This window comes from Notolepis coatsorum, assembly GCF_963971535.1.
Source record: "Notolepis coatsorum genome assembly, chromosome: 18".
In the NCBI taxonomy this organism is placed as follows: domain Eukaryota; kingdom Metazoa; phylum Chordata; class Actinopteri; order Aulopiformes; family Paralepididae; genus Notolepis; species Notolepis coatsorum.
In genome coordinates this window covers 23,305,068-23,332,861 of record NC_140182.1, presented here as the reverse complement: position 1 = coordinate 23,332,861, position 27,794 = coordinate 23,305,068, and the positions used below count along the sequence as shown (strand labels likewise).

General features: G+C 45.1%; 1 protein-coding gene across 3 annotated transcripts in view; it reads left to right on the top strand.

Annotated features, from left to right (window-relative positions):
* Positions 1-27,794, top strand: part of dgkzb (diacylglycerol kinase, zeta b) — a 189,632-nt gene that overhangs the window by 27,018 nt on the left and 134,820 nt on the right. The window contains exon 1 of one of the 3 annotated variants that reach the window (XM_084334852.1): positions 12,567-13,649. The exons of the other annotated variants lie outside the window; for them this stretch is intronic. Within the exon in view, the coding sequence (XP_084190978.1) occupies positions 13,480-13,649 (170 nt within the window). The 5' untranslated portion in view covers positions 12,567-13,479. Of the gene's footprint in view, positions 1-12,566; positions 13,650-27,794 lie in introns of those variants that run through there. 3 annotated transcript variants of the gene reach the window in all.

Here is a 27,794-nt window from a genome sequence, read left to right as displayed (position 1 = left end):
CATCGTCTTGCCCTTCTGGGCGTCGTACAGAGGCCGCAGGATGTGAGCGATGTGGCGGAGGAAACGATAATAAAAAGTCACCATCCCGATGAACCCCTTGAGCTCGCTGACTGTGCGGGGGCGCGGAAACGCGGCGACAGCTTCCACCTTCGAGGGGAGGGGGGTCACCCCCTCTGCGGAGACCCGGTGCCCGAGGAAGTCGATGGCGCCCCGCCCGAACTCACACTTCGCCGGGTTGATGATCAGCCCATGCTGGCTGAGCCGTGAGAACAGGGTTCGGAGGTGGGACAGGTGCTCCTCCTCAGTGGCGCTCGCTACGAGGATGTCGTCCAAGTAGACGAAGAGGAATGGCAGGTCCCGGAGCACCGAGTGCATGAGGCGTTGGAAGGTCTGCGCCGCGTTCTTCAGGCCGAACGGCATTCGCAAGAACTCGAAAAGCCCAAAGGGCGTGACGACGGCCGTCTTGGGGACGTCCTCGGGGTGCACCGGCACTTGATGGTACCCCCGTACCAGGTCCACTTTCGAGAAGAAGCGATTGCCTGCCAGATTCGCCCCAAAGTCCTGGAAATGCGGGACCGGGTAGCGGTCAGGCTTGGACGCGTCGTTGAGGTGGCGGTAGTCCCCACATGGGCGCCACCCACCGTCTGACTTAGGAACGATGTGCAGGGGAGACGCCCAAGGGCTGTTCGAGCGCCGAACGATGCCCACCTGCTCCATGTGCGCAAACTCCGCCCTGGCGACGGCCAGCTTCTCCGGGTTGAGGCGTCTGGCCCTGGCGTAGAGGGGCGGCCCACTGGTCTCAATGTGGTGCTCCACCCCGTGTTTCACCGTGGGCGAGGAAAAAGTGGGCTTGCCCAGGTCGGGGAACTCAGCGAGCAGCCGAAGGTACTGGTCACTTTCGGCGAGTGTATTGGACCACCCGCCGTAGATGGCCTCCCCCTGCGTACATGCAAAGGAAGCGAAAGTCTGCGAGTTGACCAGGCGCTTGTTCCCCACGTCCACCAGCAGGTTGTGGGCGCACAGAAAATCCGCGCCAAGGAGGGGGAACGTGACAGCCGCAACGACAAAATCCCACGAAAAACATTGTCCTCCGAAGCATACGTCCACCGCCCTTGTGCCGTAAGAGCGGATGGGCGTGCCGTCCGCACCCGCCAACTGCGGACCGCGCTCTTCTTTTGCCACATCCGACCTCTCTGCCGGAATGATGCTCCACTGGGCACCCGTGTCGCAAAGGAAACTGCGACCAGAGGCGGTGTCTCGGATGAAGAGCAGCCTGTTGGTTACGCCAGCGCTCAGGGCCACTACTGAGCGCCGGCCCCGCCGTTTCCCGTAGGTCCGAAGGTGCAGGGTGAGCGGCACCGTCTGGCCTTGGCGCCAAACGTGGCATGGAAGAAGCAATGGCCCGCTGCGTTACCGTGCTGACCAGAAGGCCTGGCGTCATCCCTCGCTCTCCTGCGACGGTCCGGTGGCGGGGCGGTCGCGGGAGCGAGCAGGTCGGTGGACCGCTGAGGCATGGCCAAAACGAAACGGTCCGCCTCCCTGGCCAGGGCGCGGGGGCCCACGATGTCGGTGTTGGCCAGTGCCATCCTCACTTGTGCCGGCAGCGTGCGCATGAACAGCTCCGTAAAGAGGATCATGGGGTCTTCTCTCCCCAGCAGATTCAGCATCCTCTCCATGCGGGCAGAAGGTCTCTCGTCTCCCAATTCCGACATAGAAAATAAGCGGCGCACCCTCTCTGCAGCGGACAGTTCAAATGTATCTAGCAGTAGGGTCTTGAGGCGCTCATATTTGTTCGTCGCCGGGGGATCAGACAAAAAACCTACCACTCGAGCTGCGGTGGAGCTGCCCAACACTGCCACCGTGTGGTTGTACCGGTCGTCGTCGTCATCCACGTTGCTCTTGTTGAAGTTTGCCTCCACAATAGCAAACCATGCAGCCGGAGCCGCCTCCCAGAACTCAGGTAGTTTGATCGTGGGCGCGCGCGCACCCTGCGCTTCCCTGACGGGAGATGGTGATGGCTGCCGATGGCCAGAACGTCTTCCTCGTCCGGACATTTTGAAAGAATGTTCGTTCGCTGATTATTGTACACCCTTCGCCGTAACAAAAATCCACGTCAGGGTCACCAGTGTAGTGCCCGGAGGAAAGAGGAATAAACGGAGGTAACGTAATGCTTGTTTAATGTACAAAGCCACGTCAGTAAACAAGAACACCAGTACATGAATCCCAGCACAGCAATGAATGAATAACAACCAGTGCAACCTAAATAGATGTCCCCTCTGGCCCCGGTGCCAGATCATTAGTTCCCTCCCACTACACAACATAGTCAGAAGATGAACACGAACCAATACTGTAGTCACTACAGTATATACATTTGACGTAGAAACTGTACATTGGAGGAGGTTGGGTGGGTGGGGTGGGGTTGGGTGGGTGGGTGGGGGCTGTACATTGGAGGTGGGGGGGGGGGGTTGGGTAGGGGACACACACACACATTTTACACTGTACATTGGAATACTGACAAAGCCTTACTTGGTCATTTACTGTACAACTAGGTTAGGACATTTGTAGGGGCCAGTTTCGAATTGCTGTCTCACGTAGGTGTTTTTTGAGTGTTTTTGAAAGTGGGTAGTGATTCACATTCCTTTACAGCTTTGGGTAGGGCGTTCCACATTGATGTGGCATAATTGCGAAAACGTGTTTAGTCCCTTGTTTGAGCCGAATCTGGGTTTAACATGATTTGTGGAGCTCCCTCTGGTGTTGTGATCGTGGTATTCACTGACCTTTGGGAAGTATTTTGACATGTACATGGGTACCTTGGTCGTGTAGTGTATCTTGTAGACCAGGCCCATTGCAAGTTGCTGTACTCTGTCGTAGGGCTGGGCGATATGGAAAAAAATCATATCGCGATAACGATATGATAATTTAATTTTATTTCTCGATATCGATAATTATCGAATTGTTATAAGTATTATTATTATTATTTTTTTTTTTAACAACATATGTATGTTTATTTTGCAGCAATTCTTTGTCGTTGCCGCCATCTTTAGTGTTACATCCCCTCACACTCCAGTTCTCAGGCTGCAGCTGGTTTAAAAGCTAAAGTAAACCGGCTTCTCTGCTGGCTGTGGCTCCAGAGGAGTTGAACAGTTCTGGCTCTGTTAGTTTATTTTCGATCTTTTGGCGCTTTTTTGTGGGCAAACCACCGCACATGTGCACTGTGAATCGTGACTGGAGTCTAATTCTGCTAGCACACATAGCCTACTGTGTACAGACGGTTTCAAAATGTATTTTAAATTAGAAAGCAAACAAAATAAATGGACAAGAGAAAAATAAATCTCAATTTGGTCAGTATTGTCATTTGGACAAGCAAAGCCATTACTTTAAGTTGCAGGCAAGAAAGACAAGTCTGTCCACTGCCCTGGTCAAAAAAAAAAAAAAAAAACGATTTTTTTTTAATTTCGATATCGATTATTAAAATATATCGCGATATTTATCGTTATCGTTATATCGCCCAGCCCTACTCTGTCGTCTACTCTAAGCCATCCTAGGTTGTCAAAGTGGGCAGGGGTGTGGTGGCTTCTAGGAGTCAGGTCAAGCAGTAGTCTGACTAGCTTGTTTTGAGATGTTTGTAATTTGTTTTTTAGTGCCTTTGATGTGCTTTGGTACCATGAGGTGCAAGCATAGTCGTAGTACCCTTGAATGAGTGCTCCTGCTAGAGTCTTCAGGGTATTCTTGTTTACCAGAGAGGATATCCGGTACAAGAATCGAGTTCGTTGGTTGACTTTTTTTTATTACATTGGATGCCATTTTGTCACAGGAAAGATTAGCCTCCGCAAACAGGAACAAGTTGCAGTCACAAGCTGACGACATGTCATTTGCATAAATTAGGAATAGTAGCGGTCCTAGTATGCTTCCTTGTGGAACACCGCAGCTCACTGTGAGGGGGGAGGATAGGGTACCGTTTACCTCCACCATCTGTTCCCTCCCCTCCAGGTAGGATTGTATCCAGCTCACTGATAAACTATCAAAACCAATTGCTTTTAGCTTGTCAATCAGAATGGTGTAGTGAACCAGACCTCTCTGTAGTGAACTAGGCCTCTCTGTAGTGAACCATAAATAGGCATGCAGTGCTCATGGGACAGGGTTGCACGGCGTACCAAACTTCTTTGAACAGGCGCACGCACATGCACGCACATGCACGCATGTGCACGCGCGTTCACACAAGAATGTCCACTCGACTCTGCGGCAAGTACCCACCTGGCTACTTTGCATAACAATAGCTCAGGTCGTCAGATGTATTCAAATACTACAGTTGTACCATTCACATAAATCCTGTGAATGAAACGTGTTACATTTACATTTTACATTTAGTCATTTAGCTGACGCTTTTATCCAAAGCGACTTACAAGTTCTGTACGACAAGCCATCAGGAAGAGCACAACTCTATCAGCTGAGTAACAATGTTCATCACAGTGTTGAGTGCTACAGTGTACGTTAGTTTATTAGGACACATTAGGTGTTACATTCCATTCCTAGAGGCAATTAGGCATCATCTTTATTCGCGAGCAGGGACCGAAACTAAAGCCCGCCGCCCGCCAGGGGCGCTCAGTTTTTACCTTTGGCGCTTGACACTTAGAGGGCTGCCCGCCGTGTGGCGTGTAGACGTGTAGTTCATAACGATACTCTTATTTTGATTGTGCGAGTACAGATTATAGCCTCTCTCGTCTTTTTTTTTCTCCGCCGCGAGATCGTTAAAAAACTACAAGTCCCACATTGCACTCAAGTCAACGGTCCAATCACAGTAGAGTGACGTGACTGGTTTCATGAGAAAGAAAGCAAATGACCAATCGGAAGCTCTCATTTGGCTTGTTTACTTCCTGAAACGCCACCATTGCGATATGCGGGCAGTCTGCTCTAGTCTAGATCGGACCTCCATGAGCTACCGTTACTGTTTAAACAATGACCCAGTCAACTATTCACTTTTAGTTTAATATAGGGGTGGACGGTATAAACGGTATACGGTATAAACTGTATGAATTTGCTCTACGGTATGGATTTTGACTATACCGTGTAACCGGTAGTGCAGCTCTAAAATAGCAATGACGTCATGTAACCACAGCGCGACTATTTCACTCTCATTTGCCCCTAAAAATAGATAGAATTAGTCATAGATAATAGATATGTGCGAACTGGAAAAAGTTATTTAGGAGGCTTCGCGCAGTGGGCGTGCCAGCCCCTACCGCACACGCATGTAAACACGGGTCTAGTAGTCTAGTGGGACGGTACACGGGAGGACGGCGGCGTCTCCCTGAGCTAACGTTAGCTTAGCTACCGTTACAAAATGACCCAGTCAACTCTTTCACTTTTAGTTTAATACATGATGAGGCATTGTCTAACCGAACGGTATCTAGTCGGCCAGCTACCGATAGCTCCTGACATCAACAAACGCTCCACAAAGTCTAGTAGAGACGTGTGTGCTACCTGTTAGCTGTTAGCTCACGTTAACGCAAGTTAGTTCACCGTTCAAAACGAAATGTCCCATTGAACTAAATAATTCACTGAGGCGTTGTATTAACGCTATATATCCGGCTAGCAGTAGCTACAGATAGCTCCTGATATCAATGTCTTATAACACTGATTCGATGCGTATTCGAGCTGAGGGCTTGCTGAGCACAGTTAAGTAGCGTTATACCAATACAATAGGGTCCAGGTGCAGCGCCGGAGAATCCTGGCCGTAGCTCTGCTCGAGGCTACTCTAGTATAGGTCCAGGTGCAGCTCCGGAGAATCCTGGCCGTAGCTGGAGGCTACTAGAGTACACACAGACAGTGGAGCTTGTTGCGTGGTGGCGATGTCTCGCAGATAATACAAGTACAAGTCTAATTATATAATATATATATTTTATAAAAAAATAAAATAAAATGATATAAAATAAAAAAAATGTTTTATCAAAAACGATGATACCGTGATATATACCGTTACCGTCTATGCTTCAAATTATACCGTGATATAAATTTTAGACCATACCGTCCACCCCTAGTTTAATACATGACGAGGCATTGTCTAACGGTATCTAGCTGGCTAGCTACTGATAGCTGCTGATATCAACAAATGCTCCAGCAATAGTCGACTCGAGTGCATAATACCTCCGTTCCCTCGTTAGCTAGCTCACGTTAGCTAGCTCACATTAGATCTATCTGTCCCAGTAAACTAAATTGTCTTAACGTTATCTACCGGGCTAGCAGTAGCTACAGATAGCTCCTGATATCAATGTCTTATAACATTGATTGAATGCGTATTCTAGCTGAGGGCATGTTGAATGTGATTTGACAAAAGAACCGTAACGTTATACCAATAGGGTCCAGCTGCATCGCTGGAGAATCCTTGCATGCTGAATGTAGGGTCTAGCTGAATATAGGGTCTAGCTGCAGGGCCGGAGAATCCTTGCTGGAGCTGGAGGCTACTCAAGTATACACACAGACAGTGAGGCTGTTTGCAGATAGCGAGCATTTTGACTTATTGCGTGGTGGCGATGTCTCGCAGATAATACAACTACAAGTATGATTATATAATATATATTTTATTTAAAAAAAAAAAATTTATATAAAATATACATATATATTTTTTTTTAATCAAAAAAAATTTGGCAGGTAAGAAATATGCTTGGCGGGTAGATTCTTCCCATCTACCCGCCACTGGCCGGTGAGTCAAAAAGTTAATTTCGCTCCCTGTTCGCGAGGGAACATTTATGTGCATGCGCGGGAGCATGCACGTGTGCACGTGACGTCATTAAAACACAGTGCAACCCCTTATGAAATCACCACTGCACCACTGACCATATGTCATAAATGCAGCAAATCAAGTACATTTGCTTTGATTTCTGGCATGTTAAGACGTGTTTCTCGGTATCGGATTTATAGTATCAATGTTCTATTTAATAATAATAACTGTATTTGTATAGCACCTTTCATACAGGGGATTGCAGTTCAAAGTGCTTTACATCAGTAAGAAATGAGACATAAAATCAGTGTAAAACAAGCAGCAAGAGCAAAGCATAAAGTGGGATAAAATAATGCAGACATATTAATCAAATCATAATAACCTCACGTTCCAATAGGCTTCTTGAATTTCTGTAATCTGTTACAAAACATGATGAAGGTCATACATAGTATGCATGCACCCAGCGGATAGTGGGGCGTAGAAATAAAAGTAAAAATAAGTAAAATAATAGCGAGGGTAAAATGAGCAGACATATAAAATCACAGTTTTTCCACATTAGGATCTAACATCCCAACAGGCCACTTTGTTTATGGTTTGATTCCGTTTTAGTAGAATAGAAAAGACATGATGAATGATTGACATATTTTAACCTGGTATTGGTACATCCCTAAGCAAAGTGTACATCCGTCTAGGTTGAATGAATAGAGAGCACTGTGTTGGTGTGTGGGTTACCTCAGGTAAAGCCTCAGGCGTGTAACGCTTTGCATGTCTCATCTCCATTTGACAATACGTATGCCGGAGGCCTTTTTCAATCTGGGTTAGTTGAGCTGCCATGGCGACCTGTAATCCTCATTGTGCACACATGCACGCTGAAACTGGGGCCCATCATCATCATCGCCAGCATCATCACCACCATCTCTGGAGATCCTCTACTACCATCACTGTTATGCAAAACCCAACCTTCTAAGAAAAGAGCAGGAGACCGGCCTGGGGCGTAGACTCACACCGCCTACCAGCCGCCCACTGCACCTCCGTTTTAATTGGCTGTCAAAAAATAACTCTGGCATGTCCCTCAGTGCGCTGAACTCCAACTCATAACAGGAACCCGAGGGATGTGCTAGCCACGTGCGCATGTGTGTGTGTGTGTGTGTGGTGAAGACCTCTGCGTGGGACTCGCTGCCACCGTGCGAACTCTACTGTGCTGCAGTATGCTCTTCTGCTGCTCTCTCTCCCTCGCTCTCGCTCTCTCCCTCTCTCTCTCGCTCTCTTGCTCTCTCTCTCGCTCTCTCTTGCTCTAAAAGTAGGGTGTTGTGATGAATAGTGTGGGTTTTCTCACCCATCCTTATGTAAAGCACATGTGGGGGGGGGGGGGGGGGGGGCGGCGGCGCTCCAGTGTGTTGAGCTTGTCGTAGAGGCTTGAGCTTGTTGTAGAGGCTTGAGCTTGTTGTAGAGGCTTGAGCTTGTTGTAGAGGCTTGAGCTTGTTGTAGAGGTTTGAGCTTGTTGTAGAGGCTTGAGCTTGTTGTAGAGGTTTGTAGAGGTTTGAGCTTGTTGTAGAGGTTTGAGCTTGTTGTAGAGGCTTGAGCTTGTCGTGAGCTTGTTGTAGAGGCTTGAGCTTGTCGTAGAGGCTTGAGCTTGTCGTAGAGGCTTGTCGTAGAGGCTTGAGCTTGTTATAGAGGTTTGAGCTTGTTGTTGTGGCTTGAGCTTGTTGTTGTGGCTTGAGCTCGTCATAGAGGCTTGAGCTTGTTATAGAGGTTTGACATTGTTGTAGAAGCTTGAGCCTGTTGTAGAGGCTTGGGCTTGTTGTAGAGGCTTGATCTTGTTGTTGTGGCTTCATCTTGTTGTTGTGGCTTGAGCTTGTTGTAGAGGCTTGGGCTTGTCGTAGAGGCTTGAGCTTGTTGTAGAGGCTTGAGCTTGTTGTAGAGGCTTGAGCTTGTTGTAGAGGTTTGAGCTTGTTGTAGAGGCATGAGCTTGTAGTAGAAGCTTGAGCTTGTTGTAGAGACTTGAGCTTGTAGTAGAGGCTTGAGCTGTTGTAGAGGCTTGAGCTTGTAAAGACTTGAGCTTGTAGAGACTTGAGCTTGTTGTAGAGGCTTGATCTTGTAGAAGCTTGAGCTTGTTGTAGAGGCTTGAGCTTGTAGTAGAAGCTTGAGCTTGTTGTAGAGACTTGAGCTTGTTGTAGAGACTTGAGCTTGTTGTAGAGACTTGAGCTTGTTGTAGAGACTTGAGCTTGTAGTAGAGGCTTGAGCTTGTAGTAGAGACTTGAGCTTGTAGAGACTTGAGCTTGTAGAGGCTTGAGCTTGTCGTAGAGGCTTGAGCTTGTTGTAGAGGCTTGAGCTTGTCGTGAGCTTGTTGTAGAGGCTTGAGCTTGTCGTAGAGGCTTGAGCTTGTTGTAGAGGCTTGAGCTTGTCGTAGAGGCTTGAGCTTGTTGTAGAGGCTTGAGCTTGTTGTAGAGGTTTGAGCTTGTTATAGAGGTTTGAGCTTGTTATAGAGGTTTGAGCTTGTTGTAGAGGCTTGAGCTTGTTGTTGTGGCTTGAGCTTGTTATAGAGGTTTGAGCTTGTTGTAGAAGCTTGGGCTAGTCGTAGAGGCTTGAGCTTGTTGTAGAGGCTTGATCTTGTTGTTGTGGCTTGAGCTTGTTGTAGAGGCTTGGGCTTGTCGTAGAGGCTTGAGCTTGTTGTAGAGGCTTGGGCTTGTCGTAGAGGCTTGAGCTTGTTGTAGAGGTTTGAGCTTGTTGTAGAGGCTTGAGCTTGTAGTAGAAGCTTGAGCTTGTTGTAGAGGCTTGAGCTGTTGTAGAGGCTTGAGCTTGTAGTAGAAGCTTGAGCTTGTTGTAGAGACTTGAGCTTGTTGTAGAGACTTGAGCTTGTTGTAGAGGCTTGAGCTTGTTGTAGAGGCTTGAGCTTGTAGTAGAAGCTTGAGCTTGTTGTAGAGGCTTGAGCTTGTAGTAGAAGCTTGAGCTTGTTGTAGAGACTTGAGCTTGTAGAGACTTGAGCTTGTAGAGGCTTGAGCTTGTAGTAGAAGCTTGAGCTTGTTGTAGAGACTTGAGCTTGTAGTAGAGGCTTGAGCTTGTTGTGGCTTGAGCTTGTTGTAGAGTCTTGAGCTTGTTGTGGAGGTTTGCGCTCGTTGTAGAGGCTTGAGCTTGTTGTTGTGGCTTGAGCTTGTTATAGAGTCTTGAGCTTGTTGTAGAGCAGGGGTCAGGAACCTTTTTGACTGGGAGAGCCATAAAAGCCAAATATTTCTAAATATATTTCATTGAGAGCCATATAGTATTTTTAACGTATAATAAATTAAATATGTCTTACTTTTAATGCGACTTCTGGTGCTGCATGGTTTTGCTGATGGCCTTGTAATCTGGTTCATACGTGGTGAGGTTGAGCTTCATGCAGGCGTTGAGGCTTCCATCAGTTAAATGTGAGCGTAGGTTGGTCTTAATGTTCCTCATATGCGAGAATGACTGCCCACATGCATATGTAGAGCTAGGCCTGCCGCGATAAGCAATAAATCGATTAATTGCCGCGATAATTAAAATGAATGCAATGATTTTGACGGGCGCGATTAATTGCTACTGTATTTGCGCGTTTGTTTGAGGCGGAACCAGTGCCCCTTCTCAGTCACTGTCCGTGTTGGGAGGCGGGCCGCTGGCTTTACTACAGAGCACAGCACAGGATGAATTAATGAATGAAAACTTTATTTAACAGATTGCAGAATGGGTACAATACAGTACGGCTGCTCCGTGGGGCTAACGTTACCCCTCATTGTGTCTATTCTACTAGCATTAACGTTACTCATACAAACAATCAATAGCGAGTTATATTGATCACGCTATGTACGATAGCCATGCTAAAACGCTAGCACAACATTAGCACCTAACCTAACAACAAGCCTTAACAAGTCAGCGATCTTTTTGCGAGACTAAACTCTCCGCTCGGTGGCAAATTGTGTTGATGTCGGTTTTGTTTAATCAATAAATGAGGCAGAATACACAGTGACTGTATCCTTTGTTTATTGCACTTGTGCCTGCTGCAAACATAATGATTATGAAATCCTATGCGGCGTTCTGTTTTGGTTCAGACTCCCTCAGACTATCCAACGAGCGACGCGTCTCTATTCTGACCAATCAGTGGTCTGCAGTGTTTCACGTGACTTTTCTGGTACCACTTCTACCAATAAGATGCATGCATCTCACTCGCTTGGAACCACGACAGAGCAGGGACTAAAAAAGTACCTGATAATTACAACAATACTTCCGGTCCGGTCGGTGGGCTTCAAAATAAAAGTCTAAAACACCGGAAAAGACGGAGCGGTGGGCTTCAAAATAAAAGTTTTGGGAAATAAATTTCTCAAAAAAAAATTATCTAACCGGTCGCAATAATATCGCTTATCGCGATATTTTCGGTGGCAATTAATCGCCCAGCAAAATGTGTTATCGTGGCAGGCCTATGTAGAGCCAAACATGGTCAATACGGCAATACTCACGCTGCATTATGTGGTATGTCACAGGAAGCTCGTTCCAAGTTTTAAGAATCAGCTGGTCTTCAGGTTGAAGATTTTTAATTTCTGTCCACTTGTGTTCCCTTGCCAGCTCTGCTCGCTATATCTTCAGCTACAAATACTATTAGCTGTATCTTCAAAACTAATTTCTGTTTACTTTAAAATGACACAGTATTATTAAGAAATATCACAAGTATTAAAAAAAAAAAATTATTTTTTCTTTTCTTTTTTTTAACTCAAACATTTCTGGGAGCCATATTCTGTCACCAGAAGAGCCATATATGGCTCGCGAGCCATAGGTTCCCGACCCCTGTTGTAGAGGTTTGCACTCGTTGTAGAGGTTTGAGCTTGTAGTAGAGGTTTGAGCTTGTAGTAGAAGCTTGAGCTTGTTGTAGAGGCTTGAGCTTGTAGTAGAGGTTTGAGCGAGGCAGTGGCAATCAGTATTAAATGCAGCAGTTTATAGAGAAATGTTATTTTAAAAGGATAAGTCTGTCTTGTTTTACATGGTTGCAGTTGTCAGACGACAGAATGAGTTAATTTCCTTCCCTATTTTAGACCAGAGTCACACAGAAGGTTCTGTCAAACATTTCTGCCCAAAGAGGAAGTCAACTAACTGATATTATATACAGTATAGTATTGTTCCCCTTCCCCCTATATTCTTTTGTCTCTTTTATAAATAAGAAATGAAAATCTGTTTTAAAACAAGTTAAATAATAAAGTCTTGCGGCGTTTGTGCAGCCGTTTTTTGTATTCCCTGTGTCCATGGAAATGACTGAACACAGCCATAAAGGTATGATTTCCTTACATGGAAACGTTAGTCTGTTCACTGTTCTGATAACTACATCACTGAATAACTCATAAATGTTTAGACGAGCTTAACCCTTTCACTACCTTTTCAGTGTGGTTGTGAAAGGGTTAACCTTCTGTAGTGTGGTAGTGCAAGGGTTAACCTTCTGTATTGTCGCAGTGAAAGGGTTAACCATTTGGTAGTGAAAGGGTTAATCTTTGATGCTTTGTCACACACTCTGTATAAGCCCAATTCAAAGTCATAACCACATTTTCTTTTGAACTAATTTGGTGGCGGATGTGCGTCTGTGGTCCAGTTATAAGGCACCTGGGCATAAGGCACTCGGGGCAGAGCTGTTCAGCAGGCTGTGACGTACAGGAGTGTGATTTCATTTATTTTTTTAAGTCCGCTCGACTGCTGCATGATTTCCCAGCCACCAATAGGTGGCGTTCACATCCCATTCTCGACCAATGGCAGCGAGAGCAGAGGAGGATGGGCGGGACTGTGAGAAAGAGAGGGAGAGCAGCAGAGATGAGTGTGACATAAAAGTATGTGTGAGAGAGTGAGAGAGAGAGAGAGATAGAAGACTGAAGGGAGAGGGAGAGATGGATCACTGAAGGCGAGAAAGAGGAAAGTGTGAGGAGCGAGAGGCAACAGGTAGGCAGAGACAGGCACATTGCAAGACGCCTACGGGTCCTTTTTTTTATTTTTTATATATACATTTCCTTTTTGTATAAATGCTTCTTGTCTCATCTGAGGCTTGACACTTCCTGGATTGCTGTTTCTGCAGCTCCCACAGAGGGTAAGCCTGCATGTGTGGCTCTGTGTTGTGTGTGCTGTGTTGCTGAGCCAGGGGCAAGAGAGAAAGAGCAGCCTTGTTCAGGAAGCATGAAGAGCCCAGTGGAGGGAGGCTTCCTCAGGCGGGGAGGGCCTTAGTGGAAGAAGGAAGGAAGTGACTTAGGGAGAACCAGTTTGAGAGACCTGCCCCCTTTTCACTCTTGAGGTCTCTGAGCGTTGGAGCAGTTAGTAGAAGTGGTCTTTTCTTCTCTACCCTTGAGGTCTGAGCGCTGGAGCTGGCTGGAGGAGAAGCTGCAGAACTCTACTTCCTGGTGCCTCAGGAATGCATGCCTCGCCTCGGCGTTCCCCCCCGGCCGCTGTGAGACCCGAACATATGTCTGAGAAAGTAAACAAAGACACTGTAGACTAATTGTTTACTTCCTGTTTACCTCCCTCCCTCCGCCCCCACCGCCACCCCCGCCCCCCTACCCTGCCTCCTTCTTCTGAATGGGGGGGTGGTGGCGGTGGGGGGGAGAGAAGAGCCGCTGCAGCCAGATTGTAACCTCATTGTTCCTGTGGACTGTTGTTGGTGTAATGGCTTGCTGCCCACCCTCTGCCTGGGGCTGTGTGGACTGTGTGACTTGAGAGAGAGAAGCCTCGCGTGTGTCGTGTGGTGAAGGACACCCAGTGAGAGGAAGAGGAGGAGAAGCTGGTCCATGGAGCAGGCTGAGGAGGAGCAGGGAGCAGGGGGGGAGTCCCCCGCCGACCCCGAGACCTCACTGCAGGACGGCGAGGAGCCCCTCGCCTCCACGGCCTCCGTCGCCCCCGTCGCCCGCTGCCCCCGCGCCAGCAGGACCTTCACGGGCCTGCGCATGTTCTGCAGGAGGTAAGGGAACGCGTGCAGCCAGGACGTACACCTCCAGGCCCCCCCCGCTTTAGTCGCCCCGCGCAGAGCGGCAGCCCTGAGCGTGATGGTCACTCACTACTTGCCACAACTTCACCAGAAAAAACAATGCTGATTTATTTTGTTATCTCACACACACAACGTCCAAAAACTCTAAACAGTTTTGCACACATTACTTTAGTTTGACAGTTATTGAGAGCAAATTAGTTTGAATGTGGCCACCAGTGATGTATGGACCACAATGGAAACAAGACATGGCTTTATTGTGTTTTTAATCCATTTTTGACCAGCGTGATGACACTGTTATTGTCTTTTTCAAACGTTTGTCCTACGATTGTGTCAAAATAAAGTATTCAATCAATCAATCGAAATGTCATCGGGGACATTGGATCCTTGTGACTTGTGTTGATTGCAGCTCAATGAGATGATAAGGTAGCAGTCCCTATAAGACAAGGTGTTGCTATCTTTTCATCTACATAATTTCATGGAGATGTAATCAACGCAACACAAGGATCCACTGTCTCTGATGACATCACTGGTGTGGCCATATTCAAACTCATTTACTCTCAGAAACTGTCAAACTAAATTTAATGTGTACAAAATAGTTTTTGGATGTAAATACGTTTTTCTTTTTAATGTTAACAGCTAATAACCAGGGGCTCCTCCTTCTGTGTCCAGACCCAACCTGAGCAGGCTTGTCAACTCAAGGCAACAACAATTAATACATCATTATTTTCTAGGGCTGTACTGAATAGTTCGAAGCTTCGTTCATAATGTTGACATTCGAATTCTAAATCAACATTCGAATGTTTAATTTCTAATAATAATAATAATAATAATAAAAAAAAAATATATATATATATATAATATATATATTTTTTGTGTCTATTCTTTCAGTTTAAACCAATGGTTTTTTTTTGCAGCTAAAGTTGTAGATAAAAATTAGGCTACACTAATATTATAGTATTATACTATTATGACTAGTCATAATTTTTTTTATAAAACATTTATCATAAATGATGTAGCCTATCTGCATCCGCTTGGCACTCGGCGCGTTTGGGGGGGGGGGGGGGGTGTATGTCATAAAATATGATGATAGACATTCGAAGCTTCATTCGAATACTTCAATAGAAGCTTCGAATGTTAAAAAATGACATTCGGTACAGCCCTATTATTTTCACATGAGCACAAATGACCGATGACATCATCTCCAGGGAGTGTGACGAGATCATGCCATAATAATTGCATTGAGGGGGAATCATCTGAATACCACCTCAGTATAAACAGAGGACAGTTGTCGACCCAAACAAACATGTCAGTTCAGCTTCAGGACAGCTACAGGCTCCCAGCACCTCAGCCACACAGTTAACTGTCTTAGTTCCACTTCCTGCGTCTGTTACTGGTGATACGTTCCTCTCTGGCGTCTCTGCCAAGACGTCTTGAGTGAAACACATGTCTCTGTGCTGCCAAGACGTCTTGAGTCAAACGCACGTCAGGGTGGTGTCTCTGTGCCGCCAAGACATCTTGAGTGAAACGCATGTCTCTGTGCTGCCAAGACGTCTCGAGTGAAACGTATGTCTCTGTGCTGCCAATACGTCTTGAGTGAAACACATGTCTCTGTGCTGCCAAGACGTCTCGAGTGAAACGCATGTCTCTGTGCTGCCAAGACGTCTCGAGTGAAACGCATGTCTCTGTGCTGCCAAGACGTCTCGAGTGAAACGCATGTCTCTGTGCTGCCAAGACGTCTCGAGTGAAACGCATGTCTCTGTGCTGCCAAGACGTCTTGAGTGAAACACATGTCTCTGTCCTGCCAAGACGTCTCGAGTGAAACGCATGTCTCTGTGCTGCCAATACGTCTTGAGTGAAACACATGTCTCTGTGCTGCCAAGACGTCTCGAGTGAAACGCATGTCTCTGTGCTGCCAAGACGTCTCGAGTGAAACGCATGTCTCTGTGCTGCCAAGACGTCTCGAGTGAAACGCATGTCTCTGTGCTGCCAAGACGTCTCGAGTGAAACGCATGTCTCTGTGCTGCCAAGACGTCTTGAGTCAAACGCACGTCAGGGTGGTGTCTCTGTGCCGCCAAGACATCTTGAGTGAAACGCATGTCTCTGTGCTGCCAAGACGTCTCGAGTGAAACGTATGTCTCTGTGCTGCCAATACGTCTTGAGTGAAACACATGTCTCTGTGCTGCCAAGACGTCTCGAGTGAAACGCATGTCTCTGTGCTGCCAAGACGTCTCGAGTGAAACGCATGTCTCTGTGCTGCCAAGACGTCTCGAGTGAAACGCATGTCTCTGTGCTGCCAAGACGTCTCGAGTGAAACGCATGTCTCTGTGCTGCCAAGACGTCTTGAGTGAAACACATGTCTCTGTCCTGCCAAGACGTCTCGAGTGAAACGCATGTCTCTGTGCTGCCAATACGTCTTGAGTGAAACACATGTCTCTGTGCTGCCAAGACGTCTCGAGTGAAACGCATGTCTCTGTGCTGCCAAGACGTCTCGAGTGAAACGCATGTCTCTGTGCTGCCAAGACGTCTCGAGTGAAACGCATGTCTCTGTGCTGCCAAGACGTCTCGAGTGAAACGCATGTCTCTGTGCTGCCAAGACGTCTTGAGTCAAACGCACGTCAGGGTGGTGTCTCTGTGCCGCCAAGACATCTTGAGTGAAACGCATGTCTCTGTGCTGCCAAGACGTCTCGAGTGAAACGTATGTCTCTGTGCTGCCAATACGTCTTGAGTGAAACACATGTCTCTGTGCTGCCAAGACGTCTCGAGTGAAACGCATGTCTCTGTGCTGCCAAGACGTCTCGAGTGAAACGCATGTCTCTGTGCTGCCAAGACGTCTCGAGTGAAACGCATGTCTCTGTGCTGCCAAGACGTCTCGAGTGAAACGCATGTCTCTGTGCTGCCAAGACGTCTTGAGTGAAACGCATGTCTCTGTCCTGCCAAGACGTCTCGAGTGAAACGCATGTCTCTGTGCTGCCAAGACGTCTCGAGTGAAACGCATGTCTCTGTGCTGCCAAGACGTCTCGAGTGAAACGCATGTCTCTGTGCTGCCAAGACGTCCCGAGTGAAACGCATGTCTCTGTGCTGCCAAGACGTCTCGAGTGAAACGCATGTCAGGGTGGTGTGACTGCCTGGTGTCTGACGGTTGGTTAGCAGGATGATATATGGCTGGGAGTTACACCCAATATCAAGTTATACCGTCATGGATCCATGCGAAGGCATGCGTTTTTGCTATACTGTTGTCCACAATATATATATAATATACATAATGTATATTTTTAAGTGCGATTTTGCAATAGGTGCGACTGTATTATGTGCTAGGTTTTAGACAATTGGCATGAACACACACACACACGCATACCCTTTCTCACACACACACACACACACACACACACACACACACACACACACACACACACACACACACACACACACATACACATACACATACCGGTATATACATATATACATATACATATACATACACATACGCACACACCAAGACGATCAATAAAGGAATATCTTATCTTATCTTACACATTTGACCTCCATTCCCGATCTCAGCCTCCTAGGGCGAAACCTGTGGCCACTAGAAGGTGTGGAATATTTTGTGGCCAAACCAACTGACCGACCAGCAGAGCGACTCATAGAGCTGCTGGTCGCAGGCTATAAAAATAAAAATACCATTTTGAATGAAATAGCACCATGGCAACCGTATTACACAGAAATATGGCTCATCATATTGTAATTTGTACCTGAAAACAAAACACCATCAAATACTGTTATACCATCAAAACTAAGAAAAACATTGTGTCATGATATTTTGGCCATTATCGCCGAGCCCTAACGGCATGTAACGTATTCCATCCATCTGACGGGGTCCAACGTGACCCAGAGCTGGAGTCGGTAACATGTTTAGTGCAACGGTCAGCCTGGCCGTCATTAATAAGACCATTTGAAGCGAAACCTGTTAGGTGCACTGGAAAACACAGCACTGTATCCATCTCCACTCAAGATATCGTGAATGTAAAGGTAAAACACATGCCTGTTCAAATTGAATCAAGTGGTTACATAAACCTCCCCAGCGATATCCCGTGGTCCTATAATTATAGCGGGGCTTTAATGGATTGGCAGAGCAATTAATTAAAATCGGTCATTTTCTAGGGCGTGCTGGGAGTCCCATTGCTTGCTATATGGACGAATCCAATCTGCCGGTCTCCTGTGAGCAGGGAGCAGGGCTCTGAGTCGAGGGGAGCCGTCCTGCACTCTGTGAGCAGGGAGCAGAGGGCCCTGAGTCGAGGGGAGCCGTCCTCTGGTCTCTGTGAGCAGGGAGCCTTTTGCTTTTTCCAAATCCAACTGTGCAAAAATGCTTCCGCATTCGTCACCGGAGGTACCGTAGTGGCATGCGGTAATGCGCCTTTCATTTTCCTTCACGCAGCGCCCAGCGGCGGCGTGCTCGCTCAGGTGCGTGCGTGCGCCGGCGTGCTCGCGAGGTGCTCGCGCATGCGCATGAGATCCCGCCTTAACAATATATATAAGTCACCGCCCCAAATTCAGTATCCAGAAATAGCTCAATTGGCAAGACGCCATGGCTGTGGATCCTACAGCTAGTTGCTGGTGAGTTCGAATCCCGTCAAATATATTTTTTTTAACGTGATTTTTTTTTAACGTGTATTCTTTCGCCGGTTAAGGTTAGGCATGGTTAAGGTTAAGGTTAAGGTTAGGCATTGTTTCGGAGTTGGTTAAGGTTAGAACGGTTAAGTTTAGGCGCTGTTAAGGAGCTGGTTAAGGTTAGAGTTTGTCAAAGAGAATGGCAATAGACAGCCTATTTCCGCGCGACAGCTCCCAAAGCGGGCCTGAAAAGAAAGGCGCTTTACCGTAGTGGCGTGCGGTGACGAATGCTTCCGCATTTTTGCACTGTTGGATTTGGAAAAAGCCACACGCGAGCAGGGAGCAGGGCTCTGAGTCGAGGGGAGACATCCTGCACTCTGTGAGCAGGGAGCAGAGGGCTCTGAGTCGAGGGGAGCCGTCCTCTGGTCTCTGTGAGCAGGGAGCAGGGCTCCGAGTCGAGGGGAGACATCCTGCACTCTGTGAGCAGGGAGCAAGGCTCTGAGTCGAGGGGAGCCGTCCTGCACTCTGTGAGCAGGAAGCAAGGCTCTGAGTCGAGGGGAGCCGTCCTGCACTCTGTGAGCAGGGAGCAGAGGGCTCTGAGTCGAGGGGAGCCGTCCTACACTCTGTGAGCAGGGAGCAGGGCTCTGAGTCGAGGGGAGCCGTCCTCTGGTCTCTGTGAGCAGGGAGCAGGGCTCTGAGTCGAGGGGAGCCGTCCTGCACTCTGTGAGCAGGGAGCAGAGGGCTCTGAGTCCAGGGGAGCCGTCCTGCTCTCTGCTGCTTAGTAGCCAGGTGAACTATATAAACCACACTCCACGTTGTACGCCAATCAGTCAATCAAAAACTAGCGTTAGTTGTCACAAGACATTTAACACACTATTTCTCGGTTCGACTGTATCGTTACACGTCTACACTTGTGCTTCTTCCTCTAAACGTGATACGACGGGATGTATTGCTGACGGACAGCGTTGTACAGTAGCGGCGGGCTGCTTGCGGCTGATGGGAGCATCGGCCTTGTGGATATAATCTGGTTCATTTATGGAATATGTCAATCATATCCTGTCACTCATTGGCCCGCATGCTGCCAATATTAGGAATACAGTCAGACTCTGGACACAGACGTAGTTCTTTTAATTCAGTGTAATTACTGTTACCGTCACTGTCACCATTACATTACCATCACCATTACATTACCATCACCATTACCATTACCATCACTGTCTCCATTACATAATGGATAATGCGCTAGAAGAAATAAATAAGAAAACTATTACTCATCCTGCATCACATTTTTTATTTTTTTTAACAAATGTTTATTTTAAATTTTTTTTACATGAAACAAGACAAACAATACAGTAACAGTAATACTCAACGATAAAACACAGGACATTAACAGAAATAATAATAACAATAATGACAGTCCAGTAATTAAATCAGAATAAAAGTAGATTAAAAGACATAAAAATAATAAATACAATACATGGGCTCTTGCTCGCTCTTCCAAATTTATATGCGTTCCTTTATCTTATCCCCCACAGCTACCCAGACTGCTATGCTGGCTTCATTAACACCTAAAATTCGTGCAGTGGATATCTCTAGATAAATCACATCGAGATAGGTGAGAATCCATACCTTCCGGCACATTTTATCCGGTTGAATCCAGCGTGATGCTATCAACTTTTTGGCAGCCGTAAGACCCGCCAAAATGAGTCTATTTACATGTATAGAGGTCGATAACTGAGAAACATCATTCAACAACAGTACAGAAGGAACCTGCATCACATTCGAAAAAAAGTATTTCACCACCTACTCTTCATACCGGCTTCTCACGCAAACGCAGAGAACAAGTGTTCTAACACACAGCCATGTTCAGTCATGTTCTGGACTATATGTATTCATCTGAAACAAACCAAACGTCACAGAATGTTTCCATTTTACACGCCTCTGTTCTACCATGATGTCACATGAGATTCTGTCAGCAAATCTTTTTATTACCAGTAAACACAGAGGAGTGTAATGTGTACATGAAAGACATTTCACAACAGTAGGGAAGGGCACCGCCATGTTCACAGGGTGTGGTGCCTCTCTAAAGGATTTAACTTCTTTTGGTTCTTTTTACTGATTAATAATAATAATAATAATAATAATAATAATAATAATAATAATAATAATAATAATAATAATAATAATAATAATAATAATAATAATAACAATGTATTGCAGCTCAAAGCTGAAATAAAAAATTAAAAAAATTAAATAGAAAAAGACTAAAATGAGCACAAAGATTGGTAGATCAAGTGCAATGCATAAAGTGCAGACATAAAATAAGTAAAAAAACGAGCATAAAATAGACAGCAGCAAAATAGACAAGGTCAAGGTAAGGCATAGAGCATTAAATCACATAGTTTTTCATATTAGGATCTAACATCTTAATAGGCTTTGTTTACGGTTTGATTCTATGGCAATATTAATAGACAGTAATAAAAGAGTAAAATATAATAGACAGAGTAAAATTATCTAATAGTGCAGTGTAATAAAATTGTTCATCTACAGTACAGTACAATAAATCAATAAAATAAAATAGCCCTCATTTATAATACAATAATCACAGTGTTGATGTATAGGCGGTACAGTGCACAAGATACAATTAGCATAGAACTGACATGAATTTGACAGGAAGTGCATAAAAATAGGCAGAATCAAAATAGTGCAGCCAAAATACTTGTGGTTTGTGTCTTCTATATTATCTTTATAGTGTCGCACGTATCTTTCAACATGCCTGGCACTCCTAATTCAGAAACATTCAAGTGATCCTAAATATTAACTTAAATATTATAATTATCCAAAATATTAACATTTGAAGATATCTAATTTAAATGCCTAAGCAAAGAGGTTTTAAGCTGTCTTTTGATTAAGCACCAAATGACCTGCATTCATGACTGGTGTGTTCTGAGTAATTCACTTTCACACTCTGATGTCACTGTGAACTTGTGAAACGGTTGGCCTCTGTCAGCGTTAACAGGTTTAATTTAGTCTCTTCTGGAATACAAAAGACTTGGGGGTTGGGGTGGAAGATTAGCGTTAGCAAGCAGGATATTACATCTATCACACACTACAAGATTGAGTGTAGGCACTGCGTTACTCTGCCTTACTAATACCTCTGGCCCTACCCTTGTTATAATATCATTTTGAAAACGGTCCGAACTAGGGCTGGGCGATTAATCGATATTATCGATTAATTAGAATGAATGATTTAGGACGATTTAGAAACATTTTAATTGATTATTTTTATTTATTTTAAATTTTTTTAGAGTCACCTTTTATTTTACAAAAAGTGATGTTTGGTGAAAGTTAGATTTGCACTTTATTAATCCCAATAGGGAAATTCATTCTTGTTTGATGATCAAGAGGCACCTTTTATTTGTTTTAAGTGAAGTTTGGTGAAAAAGCTAGTTATTGCACTATTAATCCCAATAGGGACATTCATCTTTGTTTGATCAAGAGTAACCTTTTATATTTATATATATATAATAATTATTATTACATTTTTAAAACGTGAAGATTGGTGAAAGTTAGGTTTGCACTTCAATCCCAATAGGGAAATTCATCTTGGTTTGATAATTTTTTTGTGTCAAATAAAAACAAAGGTTATTTGAATGATTTCCTTGGCGTTCCTTGGAGAAAAAAGATCGATTAAAACGTAAATCGAATATACTTTTTTTTTCTTTTTTAAATCTGGGATTTTATTTTTAGGACATATCGCCCAGCCCTAGTCCGAACCTTCAAATGGTCTTAACAAATACAGTGTTTACCCTAGGATTTTTTTCAGGGGGGGGGGGGGGTAGGCCCCCAAAACTACTAGTGTTGTCTAAGGGCGCGCATGTCACGGATACGTGGTGTCAACAGTGTCGTCATTTCCTCATTGTTCTTGCTGTGTCGCCTGCCGTCACCTCAAAAAATAGGATCGAGGTGATTTTTAGCCAGGCGACAGAAATTGCTGCGCGACCGTCGCTTCAAAATCTCCTGCCGTGTGGGCTGTCTCATTCATAACAATGGAGGCGATAGAATTCTGTCGTTCGGCTCGCTTAAAAAATCGCCCGCCTGGCAAAAATCGCCCACCGTGTGCGGAGCACTTCAGACTTCAGGGGGACATTTAACTGTCCTTCTCAGACTTCAGGGGGACATTTAACTGTCCTTCTCAGACTTCAGGGGGACATTTAACTGTCCTTCTTCTCAGACTTCAGGGGGACATTTAACTGTCCTTCTCAGACTTCAGGGGGACATTTAACTGTCCTTCTCAGACTTCAGGGGGACATTTAACTGTCCTCCTTCTCAGACTTCAGGGGGACATTTAACTGTCCTTCTTCTCAGACTTCAGGGGGACATTTAACTGTCCTCCTTCTCAGACTTCAGGGGGACATTTAACTGTCCTCCTTCTCAGACTTCAGGGGGACATTTAACTGTCCTTCTTCTCAGACTTCAGGGGGACATTTAACTGTCCTCCTTCTCAGACTTCAGGGGGACATTTAACTGTCCTTCTTCTCAGACTTCAGGGGGACATTTAACTGTCCTTCTCAGACTTCAGGGGACATTTAACTGTCCTTCTTCTCAGACTTCAGGGGGACATTTAACTGTCCTTCACAGACTTCAGGGGGACATTTAACTGTCCTTCTTCTCAGACTTAAGGGGGACATTTAACTGTCCTTCTCAGACTTCAGGGGGACATTTAACTGTCCTTCTCAGACTTCAGGGGGACATTTAACTGTCCTCCTTCTCAGACGTCAGGGGGACATTTAACTGTCCTTCTTCTCAGACTTCAGGGGGACATTTAACTGTCCTCCTTCTCAGACTTCAGGGGGACATTTAACTGTCCTTCTTCTCAGACTTCAGGGGGACATTTAACTGTCCTCCTTCTCAGACTTCAGGGGGACATTTAACTGTCCTTCTCAGACTTCAGGGGGACATTTAACTGTCCTTCTTCTCAGACTTCAGGGGGACATTTAACTGTCCTTCTCAGACTTCAGGGGGACATTTAACTGTCCTTCTCAGACTTCAGGGGGACATTTAACTGTCCTCCTTCTCAGACTTCAGGGGGACATTTAACTGTCCTTCTCAGACTTCAGGGGGACATTTAACTGTCCTCCTTCTCAGACTTCAGGGGGACATTTAACTGTCCTTCTTCTCAGACTTCAGGGGGACATTTAACTGTCCTCCTTCTCAGACTTCAGGGGGACATTTAACTGTCCTCCTTCTCAGACTTCAGGGGGACATTTAACTGTCCTCCTTCTCAGACTTCAGGGGGACATTTAACTGTCCTTCTTCTCAGACTTCAGGGGGACATTTAACTGTCCTTCTCAGACTTCAGGGGACATTTAACTGTCCTTCTTCTCAGACTTCAGGGGGACATTTAACTGTCCTTCTTCTCAGACTTCAGGGGACATATAACTGTCCTTCTCAGACTTCAGGGGGACATTTAACTGTCCTTCACAGACTTCAGGGGGACATTTAACTGTCCTTCTCAGACTTCAGGGGGACATTTAACTGTCCTTCACAGACTTCAGGGGGACATTTAACTGTCCTTCTCAGACTTCAGGGGGACATTTAACTGTCCTTCTTCTCAGACTTCAGGGGGACATTTAACTGTCCTTCTCAGACTTCAGGGGGACATTTAACTGTCCTTCTCAGACTTCAGGGGGACATTTAACTGTCCTTCTCAGGCTTCATTTCTAGAACAAGAACAAAACATTTAAAGAAGAAACGTTTCAAGACAAAAACAAAACATTTCAAGACATTGAATTCCAGAAAGGCTCCCTGTTCTCCATCTTTCACCCAGAATACTGTTGATTCTGCTAGTTTTGCCTGATCATTCCCACATTGTCAGTAACACACGCACACAAACATTACACCCCAGAGAGAGAGAGAGAGAGAGACACACACACACACACACACACACACACACACACACACACACACACACACACACACACACACACACACACACACACACACACACACACACACACACACACACACACACACACACACACACACACACACACACACACACAGACTTCCTTAAAGGCATTGTCCCTATCTGGGTGATCGGTGGTAATGATTGGCCCCACTCTGGGCCTTTTTATATGAGCAATTTGCAGCTTTGTGGCCTGATTGATTGCACACAAAAGATTTCAAATGTCCATTTTTAAAGTAAAGGCGCCTCTTTGCCCAGTGAAAGACACATGTTTGGTTGTTGTTTTTTCACTCTATTCCTCTGGAAACCCCCCGGCCCCTGTCTCCCTTCAGCATGCTCTTATTTGCTGTTTTGTTGTTATTTGCTTGTTATTCGTTGTTTCCATCTCCTCTCCTACTTGGGCCATAAACAATCAAATCAAATGTATTTGTAGAGCCCGAGATCACATGGAATGGGCTTGACAAGTCTTCTTGTACAAGTCGAGAAGAAACATCACAATAGACTCAGAACAAAAGCCACCATAAAATCCAAATATGCAACACTAATAATAATATAATATAGTGTTGCTATGGATGATAGATGGACAATCTTGTTTATCTCGCGAGTCGCGCCCGTTCATTCTCCATGTGCTGTCTCTCCATGTTAATTGCAGCACCTCTAATATATATTAACCCTTTCTGCTTTCACTACCACACTACAGAAGGTTAACCCTTTGTCGTGTGGCAGTGAAAGGTTAACCTTCTGTATTGTCACAGTGAAAGGAAAGGGTTAACCCTTTGGTAGTGTGGTTAAAGTTTTGGGGCTTTGTATTTCCTTAGTAAAATAATCCCTCAACTGTAAATCTTTTTTTTTCTCTAATCCATATTTCTCCTTCAACCCCTGGAAACTCCATTTGTAGTCTCTTTCCCAATGTCTGAAGTTCTTGTCATTCAAACTTGTTTTTAAACTATCATCATCAACAAACCAACTCAACACAGTCTCACTTCTCTTGTCTATGTTATGTTGTTTAATTAGCTCCAACCATATATTCAACGTGTGGGAAGTTATTGGATCTATTGAATCTTGTAATGTCTTTATTGGTTTAGTATTACCTAGTAGGGACTGAACAGGAATATCTGCTACAGTCATCTCTATATCATTCCACTTTGCACTATATTCTTTGTCACACCACTTCATTACTGGTTCAGTGATTGAAGAAGAGTATCTTTTACTTCCAGGTTCCAGTTTTCTATCTCTAGATTCTCTGTTCTTTCTATCTCTAGATTATCTGTTCTTTCTATCTCTAGATTCTCTGTTCTTTCTTTCTATCTCTAGATTCTCTATTTGGCTCCCTCTGTTCTTGTTGTTTGGCTCTTTCGTTATTTCTATGAGCTTTTGGTTAATGTTCCTCTTAGATTCTTTGAGACCATTTTTGCAGTGTGGAGTTCTCTCTTCTGATTGGATAAAGTGGGAACAGGATACCAGGAAATGTATTTGGTCTTTACTGCAGAGCGGAGGGACTGAGAGACCCATGTTATTGACTGACGACCTATATCAGTGATGGCTGTCAGAACAAATGTGTAAAACTGTGTTTTTCCACCCGCATTCATTTCCGAGAATAACTCATTCAGCATTGATTGAACATTTTATTAACAGATTGCAGAATGGGTACAGTACGGCACGGTTTGGACATTTACAGGGGCCAGTTTCGAATTGCATTATTTTACGGCTGTGGGTAGGGTGTTCCACATTGTTGTGGCATAATTGCGAAACGTGTTTTGTCCCTTGTTTGTGCCGAATCTGGGTTGAACATGATTTGTGGAACTCCCTCTGGTGTTGTGGTTGTGGAATTCACTGACCTTTGGGAAGTATTTCGACATGTACATGGGTATCTTAGTGGTGTAGTGTATCTTGTAGACCAGGCCCATTGCAAGTTGCTGTACTCTGTCGTCTACTCTAAGCCATCCTAGGATGTAAAAATGAAAAAAACGAAAACAAAAAAAGCACACGTACATTTAGCCTAATCGACTAATTAAGTCTCGGATGACTAAGACCGGGTTGTGGGGCGGGGCTATATGGCCAAAATATCATATCACAATATCTATCTTTGTTTTGACGATTCTTACAAACTACAATGTGACATATTACTTTAGTTTTATGTCTTTATCTTGTAATATAATTATCATTGTTCTATTTAATTCAAAATGGTCTATTTTTATTTTGTTTTAATACTGCTGCAAGTAGGCCTGCCGCGATAAGCAATAAATCGATTCATTGCCGCGATAATTAAAATTAATGCAATGATTTTGACGGGCGCGATTAATTGCTATTTGCGCGTTTGTTTTAATGAGGCGGAACCAGTGCCCCTTGTCAGTCACTGTCCGCGTGGGGGGCCGCTGGCCTTACTACAGAGCACAGCACGGGAGCTCCGTGGGGCAGTAGCAACGCCACATATAGCTTAACTACATTTCTCAATGGTGTTGCTCCTTTTAACCAAGTAGCGTTATTTATAGTGTAACGTTAGCTATTTTTAGACCCAAGTAGTTACTCGCTACTGCCCGGAGAAACTGGACTGCTAAATAAAGATGAAAGATCGAGTGTTGATTCTCATTCAATGCTAACAACATTAGCTAAATAGCTAACAAACGAAATACAACATATAGCATAGCTACAACACAGAATAACGTTAATACAATTACATGCATCATTGTTTACAATGAACGGGTGGGGCTAGTCAAAGGACTGGACACGGGGACAAGTTAAACATGAATTCATTTATTATAACGTAGTAGGTAGTTTCGAGTCGTGCTGCAGTGCCTACGCACCACAGCTATTCTATTATATACTGCTTTGACGCTTCCTCCTCATCGTTGATTGCCTGTAGTAGCTGCATCTAACGTTAGTAGCTAACGTTAAAACTAACCTAAAGTTAGTTGTTCACCAACAATCTCAATATTTGTTTTATCATTAGCTCAAAAACGGACGAGACAAGTTGGCCGCTCATAGGTGCCGCTAGGATAATAACAACAATACTTCCGGTCCGGTCGGTGGGCTTCAAAATAAAAGTCTAAAACGCCGGAAAAGACGGAGCGGTGGGCTTCAAAATAAAAGTTTTGGGAAATAAATTTCTCAAAAAGAAATTCTCTAACCGGTCGCAATAATATCGCTTATCGCGATATTTTCGGGGGCAATTAATCGCCCAGCAAAATGTGTTATCGTGGCAGGCCTAGCTGCAAGGAACAGTTAACTTGTGTGTGTATATATTTTGGCCCCCCTGTTCAGGAGGAGGGGTGAATGAGCCCCTGATCAGGGCGTAATGTGGCACCTGTGGAGCGGGTTTGATGTCGGTGCCCAGTCACTGAGCTGGTAATCTGATACCCAGAGAGCCCTGTCACCTGGGCTTTGTGTGACAACAGTCACCCCGTGTGTGTGTGTGCGTGTGCATGTGTGAGAAAGAGCGAGGCCCAGCTGGTAACTTTCGCTCCCACACCGTGCTCTCTGACAAGAAGTGAGACAAGCAGTGTGGTGGTGGTGGTGGTGGTACTCCTACTCTCCCCAGGGCTTCT